General features: G+C 39.8%; 2 protein-coding genes across 7 annotated transcripts; both read right to left on the reverse strand.

Moving 5' to 3' along the window:
* Positions 1-2,605: 2,605 nt before the first annotated feature.
* trim45 (tripartite motif containing 45) lies at positions 2,606-18,702 on the reverse strand. Of its 3 annotated transcripts, XM_044217301.1 has the most exons (10): positions 18,500-18,702; positions 18,017-18,186; positions 17,362-17,911; positions 16,188-16,476; positions 15,619-15,764; positions 13,833-14,149; positions 8,713-8,842; positions 6,765-6,879; positions 6,225-6,351; positions 2,606-5,151 (listed from the first exon to the last, which is right to left on the reverse strand). In XM_044217301.1, exons 3-10 carry the CDS (start codon positions 17,823-17,825, stop codon positions 4,997-4,999), a joined length of 1,743 nt encoding a protein of 580 aa, XP_044073236.1. In that variant the 5' UTR covers positions 17,826-17,911; positions 18,017-18,186; positions 18,500-18,702; the 3' UTR covers positions 2,606-4,996. The 3 variants fall into 3 exon arrangements, with proteins under 3 accessions (XP_044073236.1, XP_044073234.1, XP_044073237.1); XM_044217299.1 differs by having other exon boundaries at positions 17,362-18,183; XM_044217302.1 differs by having other exon boundaries at positions 13,839-14,149; positions 17,362-18,186.
* A 154-nt stretch (positions 18,703-18,856) lies between these two features.
* On the reverse strand, positions 18,857-24,812 carry vtcn1 (V-set domain containing T cell activation inhibitor 1). Of its 4 annotated transcripts, XM_044217303.1 has the most exons (5): positions 24,640-24,812; positions 23,576-23,640; positions 20,651-21,010; positions 19,885-20,142; positions 18,857-19,277 (listed from the first exon to the last, which is right to left on the reverse strand). In XM_044217303.1, the coding sequence occupies exons 1-5, from the start codon at positions 24,669-24,671 to the stop codon at positions 19,165-19,167; spliced, it is 828 nt and encodes a 275-aa protein (XP_044073238.1). In that variant the 5' UTR covers positions 24,672-24,812; the 3' UTR covers positions 18,857-19,164. The 4 variants fall into 4 exon arrangements, with proteins under 4 accessions (XP_044073238.1, XP_044073241.1, XP_044073240.1 ...); XM_044217306.1 differs by lacking the exon at positions 23,576-23,640 and having other exon boundaries at positions 24,640-24,793; XM_044217305.1 differs by lacking the exons at positions 23,576-23,640; positions 24,640-24,812 and adding an exon at positions 21,653-22,518.
* Between the last annotated feature and the right edge of the window lie 732 nt (positions 24,813-25,544).

Genomic DNA, 25,544 nt, shown 5'->3' on the forward strand with positions numbered 1-25,544 from the left:
ATCATTTCAAGTCTTTTTAAAACCCTCTTTTTTATGGGCTTTTCTTAATTTTATAACTTAATATATGGTTGTTTGTACACTTTATCTCCTTGATTTATGTATTCATATTTATTGTCTCTTTTATTTCCCCCTTCACCTTTCTTTCTCCTGTAAGGCACTCCTTAACTTCTGTTTTGAAAAGTGATATATAAATAATGTGTGCTTGCTTGTTTGCTCAGTTTTCAAGAGACAAAAGACAAAAATGAATAAATTAATTAATAAATAACATTTCATGTGGAATATCAAATTTTCAAAACGTCCAAAAAACACATGTGCCTATTTCATGCAAGTTTTAATCACATGTGAATTCATGTGAAATACTGTTTTGCATATGATAAACCACATGTATATTTTTTGTCTTGTAAATATGAGTATATATTCAGATATGTCTTCCCAAATTATTTGAATTTACCACATGTGAAATGTCCAAAAATACCCAAAAAACTAATGTGCTTCTTTGTAATTTTTTCACATGTGAAATGGTGTTACACCTGTGATAAATTCACAAGTGTTTTATTATGATTATTATTAGATGTTGTGATATGCTTTGTATCCCTGCACTCTTTCCTTTTGGTTGCCTGTTAGGATGATGAAAGCCAAATTTAGGCTCTCCTGCAGCTGAGCTTTCTATAACTCTCTCTGGATAAGCGGAACAGGCAAACCATAAAAACATAAAACGCACCAAATGTAAAAGATTAAATATAAGAAAGATGTCTCTCGCCTGTGAGACAATATTGTATCATGATCGTTGGTTCTCTCAATTACAAGGTACATTAGTTGAGAGCTCAATGGCGGGTGAAGGAGGTTTATGAAGTCTGGCATAAGTCCTTCTCTCTGGGGAGTCCTTCCCAGCCACGGTGAGCATCCTGCCATTTGCAGTGCACTGCCATTGTTCAATTTTGTGTGCGTGAGTGTTAGCAGGCTTAGTTTCTGCTGGGCTGACTTCAATGAAAGAAGGGAGAGAGTGAGAAATCAATGATAAAGGCAGGTTTTGAACCACTCCTTCATTTTTAACCCACAGGCAGTGGGTTAAAAATGTGTGTGTAACCCCTCTCCTCCCAGCGTCGGCTGCCATTTGGATGGTCGTCGTCAGTTAATCACTCATTTCCAATTTGCTGTAACTGAACAATGCACTGTGTTTGATTAAGCAGTGTCACCGCTGACATTGCTGACTTCCTCTTCCTCTGTGATGGGTTTTAGTGGAACAGGTCCCCATTCATCAAACATTCATATTAAGAGAGTCAATCTTAAACTGCTTAAGACATTTTTCATGATAATGCAGTATTCATCAGGAGCCTCTTAGCTCGGAATGGCTCTAGTAAAGAGGCTTTTGAGAACGCTGATTATGAATGATTTGTAGGAACAAGCACAGAAAACTTGTCACAGGCAGAGCGACATGATCATTAGTTCTGGAAGAGCAGGCAAAAAAAAAAGTAGCTCTCTCCTGCCACCTCGTGGTTTGGAGAGGTATTATCAAGCTCAATGAACTGTAAAAAGCTTCCATGAAGCATTAAAATATGCAGTAACTGAGGGTATGAATAAAGTATATTCTGGGGAATATATACTGGGGAAAACTCCTCACTTTTCAAAATCCTATTTTTGTCTGATTTACTCACTAAAAAATGTGACACATTTTTTCCCTCAATTTAGATATAATCACTTACTTCAAAATAAGACGGTGTAGTCCCTCATTCGTCCAGGAGTGTTCTATCGTAGAAAGGGTTTCAGTCGTAGTCATCTGGACACTGTTTTCAGAATCAAGACTTTTCGGCTCCCATCCGGAAGTCATTCTCAATTGTGGGAATGACTTCCGGATGGGAGCCGAAACGTCTTGATTCTGAAAACAGTGTCCAGATGACTACGACTGAAACCTTTTCTACGATAATCACTTACTAACTGATGTACAGATGGAAACAATGGCTTGAGGAAAATGACTTTGTCCTTAATAAAATTAATATTTGGTATTAACGTAAAAAGATAAGTTCATATTTGTATGAATGTTTCTAAAATAGTATGATTTGATTCAAATTTCATATAAATTTCAGCTTCTTTGGTAAGAAATGTATGAATTTACATTAGGAGGCAGGTGTATGACCTGATTTGTAATTCTCTCTCAGATACCAGGGCTCGATATTTACAATTACAAATTTTATATAAAGATCCTTCCAACAATTTAATTTTATTTATATAGCGCCAATTCAAAGCAGAAGATCTCATTGCACTTTTCCTATAGAGCAGGTCTAGTCCGTACTCTTTATAATATTAACAGGAATAATGTTTTTCAGATGGAGGAAAAGAAAATGAGCTAAATGTTTTCGTAATGGTGACACTGAGGCTATGATGTATGTTTGGTTTTGTTCTCATGTTGTTGCATTGTGGTCGGATATCAAGAGACGGCTACCTTTGTATTATTTCACTGAGTACGTGCCCACAGACAAAAACCCATATAAAAACATCTTTTTTGATGTGAAGACAACAGAAAGTCCGACTTGCGTGGATTTGTGTTCGCTTGTGAGGCAAGAGACACCTGTTAATACAGTTTCAAAGCACAAGACCGTACGATTACTGAGAAATAAGTGTTTATTTTGATTGTACAGGCTTAAAATGTTAGTAATGTCAGTAAAAAGTTGTGAAGCAGAAAAAAGTACTGTGTAATACTCAGATGAACGTATAGTCAGTTTGAAATGGAAACATTTCACAGTGTGAACAGCAGCAACATACTCAGTGTTAGAGAAGTTCTGTCATTGTGAAGATCTTGGACCACAAATCAAAAAGATTAGTCCTCATGTCAAGTTCAGTTCATGTCAGTACAATCAGCAGATCCTAAGTAAAAAAACAAAACATATCTATTTGCACTCACTCAACATAAGTCATATTCAGAAAAGGTATTAAGTAGTTAATTATGAGTTCCGCATTTGTGGTTTCAAGTCAGTGCTGTGACACAGCCTCCGGAGAGGAACAAATTTGTATTCTAAGAAGAGGCTGACTGCACCTTCTAGGTCACAGTGTTTCCCAGATAAAGCTCTTCACCAGAAGGCATGGTGGAGATGAGTTGCTAATGAAACTGAAGGAAAAAACACGATTCTGTGCAGATTTGACGGACTTTCTCCTCATTAAAAACAACAAGCACTCGAGATTGATATGTAAAGCACAGAGCAAAAGCCAAATGTTGTGGTTTACAAAAACAAGAATGCGTTTCACATTATGAACAGTCACAGAATAATCCTGGGTGAAATTACAGGCACAGTATTCCAGCTCAGTGCTTCTGTCTTGATTCAGGTCACATTCACAACATGACTATGGAAACAGTATTCATAAACAGAGCAGGGAAATTAATTTGCCCTGACGTTTGTAAACAGCATATGGCACCACAATATCGCATCAACGGATGATAATTGTCGAGTTGTATTTACTAGGTATTGGTTATTTATTTTGTAACCAAATGTACCTTCCTGTAGTTAGTACTATGAAATAATCTTACATTAGGTGCAGTAAATATGTAGTATTGGTTCGTATATGGCAATTCTATGTGGGTAATTGTCCATTATTGCATACGCACAAAAAAGTACCTGTTGTTAATAATTATCAAGTGTGTACTAGTGAATATTGTTCCAAAAAAGTAATTACCTGAAGTGAGCATAAAGAAATAATACAGTAATTACTTTGTATTTATTGGGAAAATATGCTAATCAATCCATAATTTAGTTTGTAACCTATTAGTGAGAATCATAAAATAACAGTAAATAGTACATTTATTTCATGGTACTCAGAACAGATAAAAACAGTACTTAAAAGACTATTGTTTGTTTAACATCACTGTTATTTCTTGAACACATATTTTGATAAGGTTCCCTTAAATTTGGTCATTAAAGATATGAACAAGATATGAACTAAGCAGGACATTTTACAGTTGGACCTTGTCAGGGCTCTCTGGTAGACAAACTATGTAATGTTTGTAAATGACCTCAAAACACATTCGCATTTCAGTACTGCAATTTATTGTTACTGACTGACATATATGCCGATACAATGTATCTTCAATTAGCGAAATATTGGCTGATAATATCTGCCTGCTGATGTATCTGTCACGCTCTATTTTGTTCCAGTAATGACTTCAGAATTACTTGATTACTGTACTTTACCGTTCAAAATAAAATCATAATTCATCAAAATGTAAATGCAAACTATCGACTTCGTGTGTCAGGATCACAGCTCTTCTGTGTACTTTCAACAGTGATCAGTGCAGATAAATAAGAATTAGTGGTCTTTCAGCATCGCAGTTGTTTTTGGAGGCACTTCATTTCAAAAGATATTTTCCTTGATATAAAGGATATAAAAAATACAAAATGTTCAACAGTCTGGTGATTTGCATTGTTTCTCTTAATGAGTTTTACATTTAAGATAAAAAAAAACCCAACTAATTTCAGCACCTTTGAAATCAACAGCAGCTTCAAGGTTTAAAAACAAACAAAAAAAGACCAGAAGATGGCTGGTGAAAGAAAAGTAACAATGATGAATGATCTTCTCTAAGGCGCCCTTCAGCAAGGATTTTAACACATTTGATTTAAGAGGAGACAGGCTGTTGTGTTTGGAACATTTCATGGCATGTCTTGTCATAGGTAGGCAGACTTAGACACAAAAGGCACTTTACAACATAGATTCAGAGCCTTTAGCTCACACTTGGGTGTTTGTCTTAGTCTCTGATGGAAGCTGGCTACTGTTTCACAATAAAAAGGTTACCAGAATGTCTGGCAGAGGTGAGCACTCTCAAGACGCAGAGACTTTGATGTCCCGCCTCAGTCATTGTGTCTTCATTTTCCTTTTCTGACCTTTTCAAGTCTGCTGATGAATTACACTAACCACCTTAAGCTAACTCCCCCGCTCTGCTCTAACCTTTTGGCTGCTGCCATCCTTCATTAACTTGAATCATCTCGACAGGTCTCGTCTCCGTGTCACCTCAGAGCTCCACAGTGCGCAGGTGGCTGCGGGGGGAAACTGCAGCCAACACGCTCGGAGGCAAACACTCAGACTGCTCCACGGTGCTGCCACAACAAGACCAGTGGGGCTTCCCGGGGTGTCCTTTATGACTGTGACCGCAACCTTTAAATCCTCCTGCAGGCAGACGGACAGGTAGGAAGGCAGACAGACATGAGATCAGGAACAACTCTGGGGTTTGAAAGTCATTCCAGGGCAGGAGAGTGTTGATGAGATGAAACTTGAATTGTTTAAGTCAGAGTTGTTTAATATCAAAGCCATAAGTGCCTTGTTTTACGTCATAAGTGAAGTCAGTATGCTAATGGGATATGCAGTGAGAAAGTAGACACAAGTGCCAGTAAACAAGACAAGTCTTACACAACACACAAAGAAAAATTTGAAATCTTGATATACTTAACTCTCCAAGACATACAGCTCATATTTTGTAATATACTACTCTATATATTAACAAAGCTATATACACACACACAACTTCATATCCACTACACAGGATTGCACAGGAAGACATATGACATTTGTGTCAGTGTTGCGAGACTATCCGAAGAATTCTTCTAGAGGTGGACAGAAACCAAAATGAAGGCAGATGTGAACAGAGTTACTTCTACAGTCGAGTGATTACACCTGAAGGGAAAATTTCATTCAAATATTCTTACAACGTTGTATATCATCATCCTCCTACCATTTTCAATACATTCTTCCTTTTCTACCTTTGTGGACATGTTGGGTTTAGATGGAGAGAGTAATGGATGTTTGCGATAGTGACAGTAAGGTACAATTGAGAAAAATTGTGCCTCATTTCTCAAAACATGTCCTGTGGCTGCATGATTCATAAAAAAAATAGACAAAAAAACAACTTGTGACACTAGTGTTATTGTATCTTAAGCATTTCTGATGTTTGTATAAATAAAACAAACTAATATGACTGCATGTGGAGAGTAAAGAGATCAGATTACTACATGACATCAAAACCTGTTTCTCTCAAAAACAGAAGCCATTCCACTCAAAAAGCACAGACGATAGTGGCGTCTAATAATGCAGTAAAAGCCCTGGTTCCAAATTGTTCCTCCATCTGCTCTCTCTCCATGTCCGTCTTAAAAACAAAGTACCATTTTTGGTGTTTTTGTTCATTGTGAATGAAACTGAATGAAAACTGTCCTGAGCGGACATTTTAAAAGATCTCTTCTGCGTACCTGGCATGGTTCCTGGGCAGCCACAGCGAGCCTCTTTGGCTCCTCCACTGGAGCAGAAGGAGCAGCAGTGAAACGTCCCACTGTGGCGCCTCACCTTTCTCTTCACATTCAGAATAAACGGTGAACCCTGCAGGACGAGACAGGAAAGAGTGAGTCTGTGCGTCTGGGTCGACACAAGCCAACAATACATTAAAAAACTGAAAAGTGACCTCATTCTGATAGCTCAGGATGTCAAACGGTTTTTTACTCATCAAGCATCCCAGTGGGTAAATTTAACATCAGAGGCCGCCTGTTTAATCTGTTGCCTTTAGAGAATTTTGTCCGCATTGATTTAATTTGTCAGGATGATGTTAACAGCCCTGTGAGCTGCTGGCAACACCGCAGCTCAGTCCAACATATTTTAACACGCCATTCTCAGCTGCAAAACATAATTGTTTTGATTGGTAAAAAAATAAAAATAATAAATAAATCTATTTATGCTAATAAATTCCCTGCATTCTTCAATTTTGTTGCGACAAACTCCTTGAGTTGGCTTCGTACCTTGACATGTTGAGCTTTGACACAAACCCACACTGAGTATGTTCCTGGCTCTTCAGGTGTGTATGAAACGCTGTAGGATCCATCGTTGTTGTCAACCACTGTCGTCTCCACTGTGCTGAAGGACAAACAAAAATAATCTTGTTAATACTATAGAATATCAGTTGCATTTAATCAGTGATAATCAATTCTGTTACATAGAAATTAATATTAGAGCATCGATTTCTTGCATTTTATCTCCTCTCATCAAATTTCCTTCTCACAATTCAAGGTTGGACAACAACACTCGGCAGAGCACGTAAACAACGAACAATTCTTCAACTTGCAAAGTGTGTTTCTTGTTTGTATTTGCGTTTCAAATGATCACCACTCTCTGATTCTGAATCAGCTGATTCTTAGATTGAGGGTGATTTGTCCACTAAGCTTTAGCTAAATTCTTCTCAGACAGACAAATAGATCAAAACATAAATTCCTTGGCAGAGGAAACATTTTGATCTTGATCTCTGCACAGCAATTCAAGTTCTGAAATTGAATTCATAAATCAAATTACAGACTGTATATGGAATACACATGCCGCCTTTACGTGGCTGTCAGAGTTAAACTAAAAAGGCAGGCATTCACACATGCAAGCTGTTGTGGATAAGGCGTGATGGTAAGAATCAGATATCACATGAGTCTCCCTGGCATTGCTAGCATACAACAGACATGCAAAACATGACTACATGTTGTTTGGTTGGAGGAGCTGCACCCTTATAGACCTCTCCAAAATCCCACAAAGTGACAAAAATAGCACAGTACACAGGTGCTCTGTTGACCTGAGCAGGTGGGGGGGCAGACAGTGAAAAACCGGATCACTCTCGACACCAAAACTGTGTGCTGTTGGATTGTCACTAGCTGTGTTTCTATAAACGTATTTTTATGCATACTTTTGAAGTATCTCATTAGAAAAAGGTTAATGGAAATGACAAAATTTCCTCAATTTCGCAAAAAAGTTTTTATGCTTGCTTGAGGCGGTTTTTGCCTTTCAAAAAAAAAAAAAAAGAGTTAATGTGTTGTCCAAAACACCTTTTCCGAATAAGTTCTGACATACATTCTGCAAACATTTAACTCACATGACTGATCAGCTGTTTCCGCTCCAGGAGGAGAAGACATAGTGGGCAAACCGTGGAATTACAACTTCCGGGTCCATCACGTGATGCACAGGGGCCCCAAGAGACTTTTCCCCCCCATAGACTTACAGCGGCTTTTTTCACAATGTAAAACGGTGGATACATTTTTTGAGCGTCACAATCCCTGCGACTCATTTCACTCTCATAATTTGATCTATTTGGTCCGATAACGTTTGGATAGTCTAAAAGACTTGCACGATTAAATTATTTTTTCTCCCCTTCAAGTTAGCGGAGGGCTAAACCGGAAGTTGGCTGGCTCGGCCGGCGGAAGTCTCTGGTGCGCTTGCTCTATGGGCCGCCATGGGGCTGCACGATGCGGAAGATCTGGGTAATTTTAAGGCCGGAAGTTGAACTTTTTTGGATTCATGCATCACTGAGCAGCTTTCATAGGAATGAACGGGGCCCCTATTCCAATGCTGTGTCCAGTTCTCTTGATACATCCATGGTAGCAACAGGTACGTCTTCATCTCTATGAGATTTATTGGCAGTTTGCAACCTCTACTTCTTCTACTCTGTTTATTACAGCCATGCGTAATGTAGCCTATACCGCCAACTTCTGACAAAACTGTAGCAGAGTTTATTTGCTCCAAACAGTTGATGGAAATGCACATAAATCACATTCTCTTTTTTTTGGCGACACCCTTACTGAGAGATTAAAACCTCACTGTGCCTCATGAAAATGCCACTTCACCATTGCAAAAGGTGCCTGCAGAAAAATAGAGCCATCAGTGTCCTGGAGAACTAAAATGTTGACACAGTATGCCAGACTCTGTGACACTCACCAGTTTTTCTTCTCCTTGTGAATGACACTGACAAGGACATGCTCTCCACCTCGTGCCATCTGCTCCCCAGCTGAGTCTCGGCACACCAGGGTGAAGTGGCCCTGCTGACCCTCCCTGCCCATCTGCAGACCTGTGACCGGGGGGTTAGAGGTCATAATGCTGCGCTGACAAACACAAAGTACATACGTCAATGCACAATGTCGATCTGTTTGCATGCATGGACAGAGACTGACACACACAAAAAAAAAATATTTTAAAGAAAAGCAGAAATGTCACTTTTACACAAGCAACTGACATCTAAAAAAAGGCATAAAAACCTCACTCTTTATACAAGTATACATGCACAGACTTGGCAAACACTCAGACAAGAGGCAGAAATATAGTCCTGCATACACACAAACTAAGAAAGACAGAACGACTTGTCTCTCCAAGTTTCCCAAGTGATCCTGCATGGGCACATCACATTAAAAGAGGCACTTCATCATTCAGACACACCACAACATTGAGACATTTGGCTAAAGACTACAGTCTCACACACACACACACACACCATCTCACCCACAAAACAAGCCCCTACTGAGTGCTTACGTAAGCCACTTTCCCCCAAAGCATATGGTGGTTGCACCAAAGTGTGACTCCAGGCACAGCCGGGCTTCAGTGCTGCTGACCACATCATTATTTTGTGTTTCATTTACTTGTTCTGCTCTGGAGATATTCATCACCTATTGTGGCGTTGTTGTGTTAAGTCCAACATCATTTGTGTTCATATCAATGATTAATGTTGCTTTGCATTTTCTTGTCAGACTATTAGCTGCTCGATAACTAATGATGGTACACTGTATTCATCTGCTATTATTCAGTGTTTTCCAGTAGCTGCAGGGGGATCTGTTCAGATGCTGGTGGAATTGCCACTTTTGCTAATCAAACTACTTCTAATTCTGTTTCTACTCTCTCTATAACTACAAATATTACTCTTATTGTTACTGAAGCTATTGCTGCTAATATTTGCTTTATACAGCACTTTTCAAAACTAAATTACAAAGTGGTTTAAATTGTGGTTCAACCCTGTAAACATTTCAGAACTGCAATTAGGCAAAAAAAACTAATCAGACAAATCAAAAATACAAAAAACAAAAAATGGAGTAAAATACTCAACAACAAGACGAGATAACATTAATAACAACCATAATAAAAACACTATAAGGCAGTGTGCCAGCATTAATGAAACATAAGTTTTGAGAAGTGATTCTGTAACTGCTGCTAGCATTACTGGTATCACTATTGCCATATCTGCCAATACGTGTTCCACCTGTCTTATCTCACTCTTGGACAGAAATGTCTTTATTTCCCAAAATGTTGAACTGTTGTATTCCTCAAAAAACAAAACTACTATTACAAGTACTGCTGTAACTACTAGAGATGGAAGTACGTATATTAAATTAAAGTACTGTACAAATCTGAGCTGAACTAGAACTTCTCAGTTTTGAGAGACTGCAGAGATAAGCTCATAAGCTATGAAGCACTGTTAAGGGAAACTAACTTTTTAAAAAGAAAAAAAAATTATTCTACAAATGAAAAGTTGAATTCATAAATAAAAAACACACCCTTGCTCAATTCAGTACCCTTAGGGGTTTTGCTGTTACAGCCTCATTTGGTCTAGTTTGACCAGTAGCTTATGGTGGCTAATTGTAGCTAATGTTTGCTAACTTTAGACAAACATTGTATAACAAACGCCGCTGAGTCAGCTGACTCACTGACTTTGACACTTCTGTACTTTAACTGTCACGACGGCTGCCTCGGTCGTCTTTATTTTACCCACTCTGCCCGTCTCTCTAGCCTTAGGAACTCTCCAGACTTGTCATTTCATCCATGCACCAGATGCCCTCAAGACTTTCCCACAGTCCCAGTCACCAGACTCCTACAGCCACCTGCTCACCTGTTCTTCATTCCCCAATTACCATTCAACGAACATCAGTTCATGAAAAGAACAGTAATGGCTTTAAACAGTGCTTTTCCACTACGAAGTAAAAATTGTATTTTCCTGTGCACCTGAACCTAAACCCTAATCAGTACCGGCCTGCACCTTGGACCAGCCCCATTCCTGTTTACCTGTGGATTCTCTGCTACTTCTGTACAGACTTGCTGCCTTTGCTTGGAAGCTCATGTGTCTTCATTTTACCAATAATTCACTGAACTGTTTCTGTGTGCCCAGTTGTTTGCATGCGGGTCCTTCCTTGCTGCCTCGTACACACCCCGTGACACTAACGCCATGCTTAAGCATGCACAGTATTATTATTATTCTAAAAATTGTCCATTGTGGCCACTGTGGTTGGTGTTCAGCAAAAGATACATAGACTCGATTTAAAGTTGTAGTCTTGTTCATATTCTGCAATTAGAGATAAAATTGTTATTTGATAGACAGAAAAAAATTTCTGATAATCAAATAGTTTGGAATGTTTATCAAGCAACGTTCTTTGTTTTATCATTATCCTTTTGGTACATGGAGTCCGCTGACCTTATATCATTCCTGCATAGCTTCAACCTGAGGTATAATCAGCCCAAGTAGCTGAAACCACCTGGGTGAGTGTGGAGGGCCTGTTAGATTTGAAAACTTTTATGTATAAAAAAGGAGGATTTTTCCCTTTACGTTCTTGCTACTTTTGCTCAAATATAGGATTGGGTGCAGTAATTACTACCACTGCCATCGCTAGAAATCTCCTTCTGCTACTACTACAATTACTATCATTTGAACCACTAGTTCTATTAGTGCTATCACTGCTGCTGGTAATGGGTGCGAATTATCTGTGAATTTATGCGTGTGTGCTTGCTAAGCCGAGTACCCAGCAGCTGTCACCATTACAGACACAGCTGTTCTGGCCCACATTACACCTGTGCCGTGCAGCCTCGTGGTCCAAATCCAACACTTCAAACCCTCTTATCACACAGAGAGGGGACAATCATCACTAAGCCGCTGCGATTTCTGCTTTCTAACAGTCAAAGAAATCTTTATCCTTTATCCGCCCCCTTTCAATGAAAGAGTGACATTGCATAAGGCTGTTGACATTTAACTTGGGAGGGACAAACAACTTACAGGTAGAAAAAGCTGTTTTAGTGGATGTAGTGATACTGTGGATTTCTACAGCCCAATCCCAAATAAAAACAGAGAAGCCTTAACCACACATCCTAAAAAGTCAATTTGAAAAGGAAGTGTGGATAAATGAAAAGGTCACCGCTTGGCAAAGTGCTGCATATGGCACACAGTCCAATACAGACACAAGCAAGCACCCAAACAAATGCTTGACACGATACACGGATTGACCTTTTGGCAAACATGACGCTTGTTCTTTGACACCAAGAGGACTCTGCAAAGAAGTCCCTATTTGCTGAGGTTTTCCATTTCCCACACAGGCAAACACTACCTAAAGCTAAGCCTTTCAGTGTGTGTGTGTGTGTGTTCAAAGGATGTGATCTGTGGAGGCACAACAGAGGACGACTACATATTACTACTATATTTCTATGTGCCCTTGTGAGTAATTTCTTAGGGCTACAACTTAATTTCACTTTCATTATCAATTATTTTTTTAATAACCAAGTTATAGTTCAGTCTATAAAATGTCAGAAAAAAGTGAAAATGCAGCCGAAGGTTACGTCTTCAAATTGCCGGTTTTGTCCAACCAACAGTCCAAATCCCAAAAATATTCAATTTACAACAATATAACAAGAGTAAAGCAGTAGATCCACACCTTTGAGAAGCTGGAACTAGCAAATGTTTGGTAATTTTGCTTGAAAAATAACTAAAAAGATTAATCAATTATCAAAATGGTTGTGGATTACCTTTCTACTAACTGACTAAGTATATCAGCACTATATCATCTCATTGTGTTATCTGTTTATATCTGTAATGCACACTCTGAATTTGTTTTTGCTATATAAATGATATACACACTTCTGTATAATATTGTATTGTTTTTTCGGGGGGAAATAACTGTACGTAGCAGGAGTGGCAGTAGAAAAAGTTATTCTACATGTTGCCCGCTGAGTGAGTGTGTGTGATTTTCTTCCATTATGAAACCCTGGAGGTTGAACTACGTGTCCATTTCCAATGTCACTTGTAAGTTTTACGTTCCCCTTCTCTCTTTTCCAGTGTGTGTGAGCGCGTTATGTTTGGGTGTAAACATCCCCTCAGTGCACTTTCAGGCCTGTTGAGTCACCGCAACATTCCTTCAGTCCCACAGGAATTTCTGTCTTTGAACCAAAGCACCCAGGAAGGTAACAATAGTCTTTAACTGAATAAAGCCCCCCCGCCCCAAAAAAATAACTTTACCCGATCCCCTCCACAACCCCACCAGCCTGCCTGCAACTACTCCCACAGGGTGATCTCTAGAAATGGTTTTAGTATTCTTGCCAGGCTAAATAGCACTTTAAAAACAAATATCCAGCAAAATAGGTGCTCTGGGTAACAAATGCATCCACAGCATTTAAAACGAAAACATAACTGAATTGATGACACACCTATTAAAACCGTGGATACTGTATTGACGAGGAAAAGGGAGCAGATCAGCAATTTAAAAAGGACTATTCCAAGGATATTCTATATTTTTCTTACTGTCAACAATGTGTTAGTCAATGCTTTTCGACTTCTCTACCCTGTCTGTGGATCTCCGCCCCAAGCCAATTGGTTCCTACTGAATCTCAAACAGTTTTCATGTTTAAAAAAAGTTAAGTCATTTCTAAAACAGCCAGGCACTGCAGTTTTTAAACAAATAAAGAATTTGTTGGAACTATTTTCAGATGCGAATTAACACACATTTGTTGCACTAGTGAATATTTACAGCACCACTATGGCATATGTGGGATTGACTTAAAACTACAGTGTGTGTGTGTTCATGGTAATAAAAAAATAAATAAAAAAACACCATGTCAGTTAGTGTGACTCATTGATGTGTTTATAATAGTGTTTGGACAATAACAGGCTTTGGCTACACAGACAAAACTTATTAGCAGGATCAATTCATTGTTGGTTTTGGTCTTTTCATGGGATTCATTGACAATAGCAATAATATAAAAACAACCTGTTCTTTAAAGAAGCAGAAAATTATTTGGCATTAGAAGTGGTTTACCTTCACCTTCGATGGTGCACTTGCTGAGGTCCACTGTCTTAGAGTTGATCACCCCGACCAGCGGATAGCCCTCCAGCTCCCCTGCTGGCTCCATGGCCATAAAGCTGATGCTACTGCCGTCATCGGGGGCGACGGTTGCTGGGTGGGGGTCGTAGCTGCTCTCTGCCAGGCTGGTCAGTCTCCTCAGGGTCACTCCTTTGGCGCTGAGGATCTCGGCGTCTGAGCCGCAGCTCAGCAGTCTCTCTGCGAACTCCACACCGCCTCGGACGTCCGACAGAGCCTGCTGCAGCTGCGCCCTCTGCAGGTGGAGCTGGTTCCTGTTGGACGAAGACAGTGCGGATAACAAGTAGCATCTCCCATGTGTTCGACGAGAGCTTTGTCTGCACTGTAAACCATGGTGGCTTGTTTATATATATTAAAGTGAAATATGCAGTATCTTTTTCTGTGGAAAAACAGTGTGCCTAATGTTCCTTGAAATAAAATCAGAGCAGGTGGTGTAGTAATTGTCTCAACACGTTCCTCTCACACCACTCTGTGTGGCAATAAATAAGCACTGATGATTCTTAACATGCTCCCTAGTCACTACACATTCTTCCTTTTCGAAATTGCATTACTTTGACTGAATTATTAGTCTTTCATTAATGAATATGTCCAGGCAATGTGGCTTTCAGCATGAATGTATTATTTTATGGCTAATTCACAACAGCTAATTGTTAAATAGAGCATGAAAGTTCATGTTTTTTACCTCAGAAATAATAGTAATCACATCCCACGTATAAAGCGGATAAAGTTTGCTCAGTTGTCATGGACTATCTGCTTAAGAAGACCCAGAGATGCACTTGAAAGCTGCAGGAAGCTAGTAAGTGGACCATGAGTTAAGATTGTCCATTTTCAAACTCTTAGTTGACAGCAAGCCAACCTTTGTCTTGGACTCAGTGCTTCTGCTGTTAAGAAAAATTAAACAGGCTTGTAGACAATATATTATAGTGCAAGACAACAAAACAACAACATCAATATCAAAAGATGCTGACAGCAGAAATCTAGTGCTCTGCTTTTTACACAACATATTGGAGTCCTGCACACTCGCCAGAAGGAAGTAGCTTATTTTCTGGGTGAAGAGTATCAGACTGTCTTTGACTCTGACTTTCTGAGCCGACCACTGACACATTAGGTGGCTGGCGACAGTAAACGAGAAGAAAGATCTGCAGCTTAAACACAGCTGTTCCACAACTTTTGTGACTTTCTATCTGCCAAAGAAGAAATGTGTGTTTTTTCTTTCCTTGCTCCACAGGGAGGTCAGAGGTCAGGAACAGCTACTGCAAAATAATCTTAGAATTGGTGTGGACCCAGAATCTGAATCAGTAAAAACTACCCAAACTTAGGGGTGGTCAGTCTCAATCGAGAACTTTTATTTATTTTTTTAAAATACAATGTTTAGAAATTTTACCCCCCCATAAAAAAGATACATTACAATCAATACAAACATCAAATCCTCCCTCCCCCCTCCAAAATGTCCATAGTGAGCAAGTAAACAACAAAAAGATAAAATAAAATAATAGCAATAATAGCTCTAACAATATCAAATGACTTTTACTCAGAACTGACAGTGAGTAGGGAGCTTCAAGAATTACTCTGCTCTTACTTTGAGGTATTATTTTTTGTCCTAGTTTAACTTTTAGCCAGAACCCTCAGAGTTGCTTAAATCTTACACTTCATTCATTTCCCAAAAGAATATTGATAACATTACTTAGCCCACTCCACAGGAACTGTGTTGGTTGTGCCATACCTGCGTTGGACACGGAGCTCCTCCAGGCGATGCAGCAGAGACAAGCAGTGGGCCTCCACAGCGCTGGCGTAGCCTCGTGCAAACGTCCTCACCTCGTTCGCTGTTGCATCCACCCGTGCCTGCAAAGCCTCCTGGGATACTTCCACCTGTAACAGTGCGTAAAGAAAGAATTTCGTCGTAAAATAAAGATACTTGACGTTTGAAAAAAGTCACATCTTAAATGTTACGATAGGTCTTGAGAATGATTTTGTGTCTTCAAAACTTTAAGAAGGTGGTTTGTGAGAATGTTTTGTGGAATTACAGTATGTCACGAGTAGCATTATGCTAAAACAACAACAGAGAGGCCAATGTTTAATCCATAGTGTTAAAACATGGACATAGTGGTAGGTTTCTTAAGGTTGTTATAAAGCCTGAAGTTGGGATTAAAAGTTGCCACAATACTATCTGCATAAAACCCAAATATGTGCAATGTCGAGCTTGTTTGGAGCTGAAATGGGTCAAGCAGGCACAACATACTTCGCTTAATATATTCGCAATAGAAACATAAATGTCAAATCAGACTGTTGCACCTTCTGCAGCGAGTCTGTCAGACGCTCCAGGCGAGGACGCAGGCGCACCGAGACCAGCTCTCGGATGCGGTCTCCATGACGATCAATAACATCCCGGGTGGGGCAGCAGCGGTGGTCACGGTGCAGTGTGGCGGCACACTCCAGGCAGACGGGTAGGTCGCAGGGCTGACAGAAGAGCCGGAGCTCCTGGCCGGGGTGGAGGGAGCAGAGGACGGGGCGGCAGAGACGACCGCGAGTCTTCAGCTCCTCCAGACACTGAACAGAGTGAGATGCTGTTCGCTTCTGCCGCCTGCAGACAGGAGAGAGAGCAGATACAGACATGTCTGCATGTCAGAATAAACATCCAATTCAGCCTCAGATCTGGTAAAAATATAGCCGGAGATCAGACGTTACCTGCTACTGGCTGGAAGAGAATACAACTGAACATAATATAACTTAAACATAAACTTAAAATAGAACTTCACACGTGCTCTCTGTACCTGTGTCAGCACAAAATAGAATAGAGTAGAACTTAGCTCTGAGCTTGACAGAGTAGAAATGAATTAAGCTTTTAAGTGTGAAAGCTCAAAAGAGTTTCTATTCTTCTATTTTCCAGCAAAAATACCAAACACTCGCTGGTTAAGTGTGAAGAGTTGAAGCTTTTCTTTCTCATGTGATAGCAAACAATGTCACTGGATTTTAGACTGATGGTTGGATAAAGACGAGCAAATTCAAAACACAAAAAAAAATTAATTAACCAAGTCAATGAGCTGCAGATTTATTGATGATGAAAATCATCGTTAGTTGAAGCCCTACAACAGAACCTCACCTATCTGAGCATCACAGCATCAGATAGAATAAATTAAAACAAAACCTACCTGCGAGCTTGACAGTGGTAGAAGTACTAATCACACTGAAAATACTCCAGTGCATGTAAAAGTCCTGCATTCAAAACCTTACTTATGTCAAAGTAAGTATTATCAGCAACATTTAAGTATTGAAAGAAGTTATACTATTACATGTTGTGTTTCTGGATTAATATTACTGCTGCGTTAGTGTGTATGTTGCATTTTATTGCTGTAGATGTTTAAGGTTGAGCTAATTGTAAACTACTTTAGTTACTGTTGGGTAGTTTAATCTACAGCAATGCATCATATTCCACTGCATGCAGCGGTGGAAGCCGGACAGACTCTACCTGTGCGCCTGACAGCAGAACTCGCACAGGTTGACGCAGCAGACCTCGCAGCGGCTCTCGGCGCCTCCTTCGCCGCACAGGTCGCATCCCAGCGGGCCGTCCGTCACCAGGGTCTCCAGGAACACTTCGTCCAGCGCCAGGTGGTCGGTGCTCAGCCCATCCGGTCCCGACGGAGGGATGTCTACCTCGGAGTCACAGTCGGGACAGAGCACCGTGACGGTGACGGCGACGGCGGGTCGGTCCTCCTCCACCGCTTCGCCTCTGCGCGAAGACACCGAGAACGGCTCCAGCTGGCCGATACAGTCGGAGCAGAAGGTGTGCAGACATGGGAGGATTTTAGGGTCCCGGAACAAGCGTTTACAAACGTTACAAACCGCCCTCGGGTTCACCGAGACTCCGCTGTGCTCATGTTCCGAGACTAACGTTGGCTGCTCCGCGTTTTCTTTTTGGTCAGACTGCGACATGGTCTGCTTTCGGTGACTTGTGGTGCCAAAAACAAAACCAGTAAATACCACTCTGAACCCCACCGAGCTCCACAAACCTGCCAGAACTGAAAGAAAACTTTTCTCGAACTTTCTTCTGCATTAAAACCGCTAATATGAAACTAAACATCCAGTTGTTGCACTGTGATGACAAACAAATATTTTAATTTCACCTCACTGATTAAAATCCCACTTTTCTTCGGGAGAAGCAGGCTCCGTTCACTGCTCCATGAGCCATATGCCACCTCACTCACTACCGGGCCAATAGGAAGCCTCTCACGGACTATCAGGGGTGGTCCAAGGACTCTTTATTCCAGTCTGGGACTCCGACTGCTCCCATCTACTGGCAGGACAGAACATGTTTTCACTAGGACACTTCAGTATTTTTGTTTACTACAAAGCTGCTCGATAGCAGAAATAATCTTATTTTTGTATACTAATGCTGAGGTCAAGTTTAGATTTTTTTCCCCCTCTAATATTAACTTTAGAAAAAAAAAAGCACACCAGCACATTAGTGGTAATTAGATTAGCTACTTATATATATATATATATATAAAAAAAAATCGATAGTTGTTTTTTGTGGTGTGAACTAATAAAAATATGCAATTTAAAAAATATATATATATATTTTTAATTTTAATTCCCCCCCTCCTTACCTGTAGTGCTGTTTATCCAATTGCCCAGTTTTGAAGTTATCAGCTTTAGAGATGTCTGCATTTTTGGAATATAATGACTGGATGGCACTCTGCTTGTGGGGCTCAAAGCACTAAAATATATAAATAAATGAATAAATAAAAAAAATATAAAAACTTTTAAGATTTGTTGAGCAGTTTCATGTATGAACTATCAGTAGAAAGACAATTCCTACATGAAACTGCTCAACAAATCTGTGGCTTATCTTGAGTAATCTTGCTGACACTGTTTCATTTTCTCCACAAGGATGAGCGTTCATCCTATTTTATGTTGTACAGAAAGACAAATAAAAAAAAAAAAACCCAGCTCAAGCTAATTGGAATTAAGAAACGTTTACTGACAAATAATCTAGATGGAGCCTTCACTGAAAACATGATGTACATCTGAGAAAAGTAAAAAAGAAAAAGTAAACATTGACTGAGAAAATGCACCACAGAGTTAAATGGTGTTACATGGCAACAACACCCACTGTAATATATTAAAAAACAAATAATATAATCTTCGGAAATGACTTATGTAGCTACTTTGAATCATCACTCCTGTCGAATTCTGAAAAAAAAAAAAAAAATCCTGTCACTGAATGCAACGCAGGCACACCCAGGTGCAGAGTTTGTGTGTGTGTGTGCGATTAGGTGAGATGATAGATGCAAAGGACGCTGGTCATCATGCTCAGGTAAGTTGATGCCAGCAGAGATGATGCAGCACTGTAGGTGAAGTATGTGTTCCCCGGAACAGCAGAGCCTGGAAGATATGAAAGGTATGTAATACAATCTGCTTATTATTAATTATAATAATTATTATTATTATTATAAAAAAATCTTGTATTTTATTATAATTTTTGTCTAGATTTGTTTGGATTGTGAATTTTGATTGTTTATATCAGTGAATATAATTTAAAGTTTTCCACCCATTTAGTGTTACACTTCCATAAGTTGAGGGACTTGTCAGAGAAACATTAATTAAGACAGGCTCAAAATCAAAGCAGCAGAGTTCGAGATATTCTGACTTTTAGTCCCTAATATGGGTCATACAAGGGACTTTTAATAATGCAACTCTGTAGTGTCTCATTATACCCTCCCTGCCTGGTAAATAACAAACGAATAACAAATCTGAAACTAACCTTGAAGATGTCATCAGAGTTATTTTCTCAGACTTTAGAAAGCTCCTTCAGACCCACAGAAGACATTATACAACTGTTCTCACAGGCTGAGCAGTACTCCTCGTGATGACTAAACTGTAAAATCAGTGAGGTGCCCCTTTAAGTTTCTCTAGCATACCCTGCTTTGGCTTTTTTTGACATTGAGATCCACAGATATCCATGTAAAAACAAGTTTTCATAAAAGAATACCTGTTATAGTTGCCTTGGAGATGGCAGTCACCAAGTTATTTTCAATCCTGTAGGTGTAGGTATCGCTGACACTGACATTGACTGACTGTAGTGTGCTGACTACACTGAATATCCCTGCAGAGTTTTGTGTGAAGTTCGTGTTTCCCTGCAGGATGTTCCCATCAGGGCCCGACCACGTCACGTTTGGTTTAGGGAGCCACCTGCTCGCCTCAGCAGCCAGGATGCCATTTGAGAACTTAAATGTGGGGGCTGAAAAGGCTGAGACAATGGAAAGTGGTAAGTTTAAAAAAATAAAATAAAATCCATGCGGCAATGTAAATTTTCCAAGGCCAGCTTCAGTCAGCTGTCACATCGTGTAACTTTGCAATCGGTTGTAAAAACAAGATTATAAAGTCCCAAAAAAGAAAATTAATTAAGTCGAAGGAGCAGCAATACGGTTAAAGAGAACAGTGGAAGGAACGCTTTTCATATCCGGCCTCAGCCTGTGATGTAGTCTGACTCAACATATAACTCCTCCTGTGAGCACCCATAAGGGAAGGCTGCTGTATAAACAGATAATTGATGACAACATAGTAAAACAGTTTCAGTAATATGAATCTTCATTGGAGACATAAATGTTAATACTGCACATAAATAAATAATGTCTGTATCTGCTTATAACTACATTATAGTGCGTTATGAACCATTCATCAAATGTTAATATACTGCTTGTAAATGCTAAATAGGGAGCAAACACACAGTGAAACTGGAAAGACGGTCATCCTACCTGCTGTTCTGAGGTGAATGTTGACCTTTCCCCCTGCATCAGACGAGCTGATGCTGCAGGTGTACTCCCCCTCGTCACTACTTCTCACAGTCCTCAGCAGCAGAGAGGCGTTCCCTGTGACTACAGCATCAGGGAAGAGCTGAGTTCTCACTTTGAACTGCGAGTTCTGGTCTCCAAGATCCGGAGCTCCGTTCTTATACTTGTAAACAAGTCCCGTCAGCCCCTTCTTCTCCCAGGTGACTGACACTTGTTGGAGTGTCGCTTGTGCACTTTGTGTGTAAAGATAACAGCTGAGAAGCTCATCCTCGCCGAGGTTGCCAACGGGCAATGTGTTGGTACTCATCACCGTGGACGACGAGCCTGTAGGATGAAGACACAGGCACAGACTCATAATGGAGAATTATTAGCTTTAACATGGGGGTTGTTATTTTAGTCATGTTTCTCGAGAGATTAAATGTAGAACAACAATTTAAGATTTCAATGACATTTAGTGGCAAGTGGTTGTTTTTTGGCACAAATCTAAGAACTTTTAAAGGATTTCTTAAAAAGGATAGATTCACATTTTTTTTTCAAATCTGTCATAAAGCAAAGCTCTCCTTGCCAGAGATTTACTAGTCACTGTGAATGTTCCTCCTGCTCCATACTGGCTGTGAGGAGATCCCTTCCCAAAGTGACTCCGATGTGTCTTTTCTTTACTGTGCCTGCGGCTCAACAAGGAAACACTGTTGAGCTAAAAACAGCCATAACTTTGGAAGATACCGATTTGTGTCAAGCGCACAAAACAGGCAAAGGACCCAAACACAGACAGGTGCAGTCAATGATTTAATATGGCTTACTGGCAGGTACACTGGTTGGCAGGCAGGCAGCAACAGGTAAGACAGGCAGCAAGATAGTCACCAGTAACAGGCAGGCAGATAATAGACCAAATGACAGGAAACAAAAACGGCAGAAGCCAACATAGCACTTGACACGAACTGACAAAAAAGAGGCCAAGCAGAAGACCTCAGGCAGACGGCCTGGAGGCAAGGCAGGTCCGGAGGATGACCAGATGTGTGGAGCAACTCAGGAGGCCGGCAGCAAGGGCGGAACCCCTTGGGAAGCCGGTGACATGGCTGAACCAGACACCAGTCGCTGGGCAGCTGAGTCTCTGAGGCGCCGGGCAGCAGGGAGGACAAAGAGCTGGCTCGAGTAGGCCTGGACAAGACAGATATTGTGGCAAGGTGACCCAAGGAGCGGTTTTGTCGTCTGTCATGAAAACCGGAAAACTGGCTGATTACTACGAGGGGCTGGAACTGGCTCAGGACCTGCAATGCATGCTCACAAAGCCGAGCCTAATTGACTGGAGTGCAGGGTGATTGCTAGCAGGCCGGAGTGAAGGTTGGCTAGCAGGCAGGAATGACAGCTGAAGGCTAGCATGCTGGGAGTTAGCTGGCTGAAGATTAGCAGGCCATGAAGCAGGCTGGAGGCTAGCAGGCAGGGATACAGGTTGTGGGTCAGGGGTGTCAAGGAAGTCTTTTGACTCCTCAACCAAGAGAGGACGCTTCCCTGCGTGCCATATTCAGAGCAGCCTGTCCTGTACTCATTACAAGGGGCCCTCCTCCAACAGTCTTTGATGTGCAAGAGGTTAAGAAAGGTGCAGTCAATGATTTAATATGGCTTACTGGCAGGTACACTGGTTGGTAAAACAAAATAATCCAAACGACAGGAAACAAAATGGCAGAAGCCAACATAGAAGTTGAGACAAACTGAGAAAGGAATCAATGAGACTGTATTCACAGGTGAGGGCAGGATAACTAAACACAGGTGAACTTAATTAGGGCAGAGCAAACAATTCAAACTGCTGGGAAGAGCAAACACACATGGGAAGTAAAACTACCAGACACATGAGGCAAGGAGAATATTTCAAAATAAAACTGGAACTAACCAAACACAGACCCTCAAACCATGACAATTTGATTTGACTAACTGTTCTTTGGAATGCATTGATTTTGGATTTACATTGGATTACCATTAGGAAAGGTCTCTTCATGGCAAATATGGAAAAGAGGAGGAATTATTACAGCGACCAATAGCACCTTCAAATTTACATATAGAGAAATGAATATTGTATCCAAACAGACTTGAAAAAATGTGAGCCTTTTCTTCAGCTACTACTACACTTAGTACTTAAGCAGAAACTAAATCTGAAACATGTCTCCCATGATTGTCATCGAGTGTATTCTGATGCCTGATCTGGGGCCAGATGCAAATAAAAACATTTTTTTTTACTGTGCAGCCATAGTTGAAGTATGGGCTCTGAGTGTTTTCTAGCTGTTTCTAACTGTTACTTTAATGTAGGAGGTGCATATTGCAATTGAACTTGCTCTCCAAGAGGCACACAAATATCCTTGAAATTCTTTGCAGGTGCTGAGTAGCAAATATCTACACTGAAAGATTAAAAAATACACCAACACTGCTTGTTCATTCCCGAATCTTTTTAATTCTATGTAGATATGATTGATAAACCCGATAAATGATAACATGATTAATAGTCCTCTGCAGGTGGGGTAAACTAACCCTCCTAACTCCACCTGAAACCTGAACCCTACCATCTGTGGTCAAAACATTGTCAACCATGTCATCAAGCGGTGTGCAGCTATTTTTTCCATCTTCCTTACACAAAAGTTCCCATGGATGTCTCTACAAAAATAATTTATCTTAGATGGAAATTCAACTACACATTCAAATGCACTGAGAACATCACACGTAAAACTTGACAGACATACAGATGGTTTTAAATACTTGGTGGTGTGTTTCATCAACAAGAATAAATGCTTTTAGATATAGACAAACACAGCATGTGCTGAACACACCCATGTATCCCCTCAGGCCTGACAGAGCCATCACCAATGAAAGCAGGATCTCACAAGGATCAGTGGGTCTTACTTGAGAATGCCAAGGCTAAGATGAGGATGATGATGGCCGAGAAAAAGATGATGAGGGTAATCATGCTACACACAAAGAGAAACACAAACACAGGAAAGAGTAAGGAAACAGGCACACTGCCAACTTGGGCTAAAAACAACTTGCAAATCAACTTCACAGCAACCAGGACAGAAAGTTCTTATATAAATATGTAGACACCCAGTGGTGGAAGAAGTATGCATATGATTTACTTAAGTAAAAGCATCATTACAACAATCTAAAACTTCTCATTTAGAAGTAGAAGTTTCGTATCTAAGTAAAAGTACAGAAGTATTATCAGCAAAATGTACTTAAAGCATCAAAAGTAAATGTAGTCATTCTGCAGAAAAATGACCCCTGTGATCAGATATATTTACTATATATTACATTATTATTAATGTAATTAGTTACTTAATTGTTACTGATGCATCAATGCATAAGTAGCATTTTACTTTTGTAGCTACGAGGAGGAGCTAGTTTTAACTACTTCATATAAAGTTTAACAGTGTAGTCCAGTGGTTCCCAACCTAGGGGAAGGGGCCCCTTTGGAGGGTCACAAAATAAATCTGTGGGGGCGTGAGAAGGTTAATGGGAGAGGACGAATAAATATGTTCTGCTAAAGAAATTTGTATTCTTATTTTGGACTTTTCTCTCATCTTTTCATTTTTATATATATATATATATATATATATATATATATATATATATATATATATATATATATATATATATATATAAAATAACTGAAATGTGACAAGAGGCCCCTATTAGACATTGCTTTTTGTACGGGCCAAAAAAGTTGAGAACCACTGGTTTAATATTTAACAGTGCATTGTATTTTATAATCTAAAATCGGAAAACTAAGTAGTACAGTACAGGAAGTATTGTACAATAGTACAATATTTCCCTATAAAGTAGCATAAGACAGAAATACTCAAGCACTGAAGAACAGTTCTTGAGTAAATGTACTTTCCACCATTGTAGACAATGTTTTCCCAATTTTAAAAACCATCAGCAGAGAACACATTTAAACCTTATGACCTCACCTGTAGAAAATGATCTGCCCGATGGACGCCATGGCTGCTGACAAAACCTCTTGAGAAGAACAAATGATTCGATCCTGTTGCTCAAGTCAAAGGTCCAGTCATACCATTCCTCCTAAATATCCACAGACGTCTACTTCCACAGAATGGCAGTCTGCTGTTTTGCCTATTTGGCCTCCCCACTGCACTTTAAAAACAACACCATGAGTAAATATTACCTTTAAGGCGTGTGCTTCATACATGACTTGTCACAGAAGCTCATTCATCCTATCAAGATAAAGGTGCTTGGTAGTAATTTAAATATCGGCTCTAATTCAGCAGCTTGTGTCTCAGAATGACATTTGGTAAGTTTGATATACTGTAAAAAATGTGATGTTTGAAGTGCAAACTTGATTGTAGCTATGAAATGGGTTAGGTTATTTATGTGACTGTAGTATTGGCTGCTGCGGGCTAACAATTTGAGATAATCAGTATACGTAAAGGCAAAAGAATGACAAGTACCCTGGGTTTCCTCCAACGATTTAATCAAGGTGGAGTGAATTTCAATGTGTCAAGGTGGAAAAGCCTCAGAAACGGCAGAAACAGCATGCATTTAACAATTAAACTCCTCACTGAAACCCAAAATGTAATTCTTTTAAGTTTAGCAGCTTTTTTTGTGGAAAATGTCCCACCACATACAGTCAGTGATGGAAAATAACTACGTACATTTACTCAAGTACTGTACTTAAGTACACTTTTGAGGTACTTGTACTTTACTTGAATATTTCCATTCACTACATTTCAGAGGGAAATACTGTACTTTTTACTCCACTACATTTATTTAAAAACTTTAGTTACTAGTTACTTTGCAGATTCACATTATTAATACAAAATATAATCAAGAAATTGTATTACTATGGATACAGATG

Source organism: Siniperca chuatsi, linkage group LG12 (assembly GCF_020085105.1).
Source record: "Siniperca chuatsi isolate FFG_IHB_CAS linkage group LG12, ASM2008510v1, whole genome shotgun sequence".
NCBI lineage: Eukaryota > Metazoa > Chordata > Actinopteri > Centrarchiformes > Sinipercidae > Siniperca > Siniperca chuatsi.

Coding starts and splice junctions, on each gene's coding strand:
- trim45 (XM_044217299.1), bottom strand. CDS start 17,825: ATGTCGCAGTCTGACCAAAAAGAAAACGCGGAGCAGCCAACGTTAGTC. Junction 16,477..17,361: donor TTCTGCTGTCAGGCGCACAG/GTAGAGTCTGTC, acceptor TCCTGTCTGCAG/GCGGCAGAAGCGAACAGCAT. Junction 8,843..13,832: donor GTGCACCATCGAAGGTGAAG/GTAAACCACTTC, acceptor CCCCGGTCACAG/GTCTGCAGATGGGCAGGGAG.
- vtcn1 (XM_044217303.1), bottom strand. CDS start 24,671: ATGGCGTCCATCGGGCAGATCATTTTCTACAG. Junction 21,011..23,575: donor CTTAGCCTTGGCATTCTCAA/GTAAGACCCACT, acceptor TTCATCCTACAG/GCTCGTCGTCCACGGTGATG. Junction 20,143..20,650: donor CATTCACCTCAGAACAGCAG/GTAGGATGACCG, acceptor CCATTGTCTCAG/CCTTTTCAGCCCCCACATTT.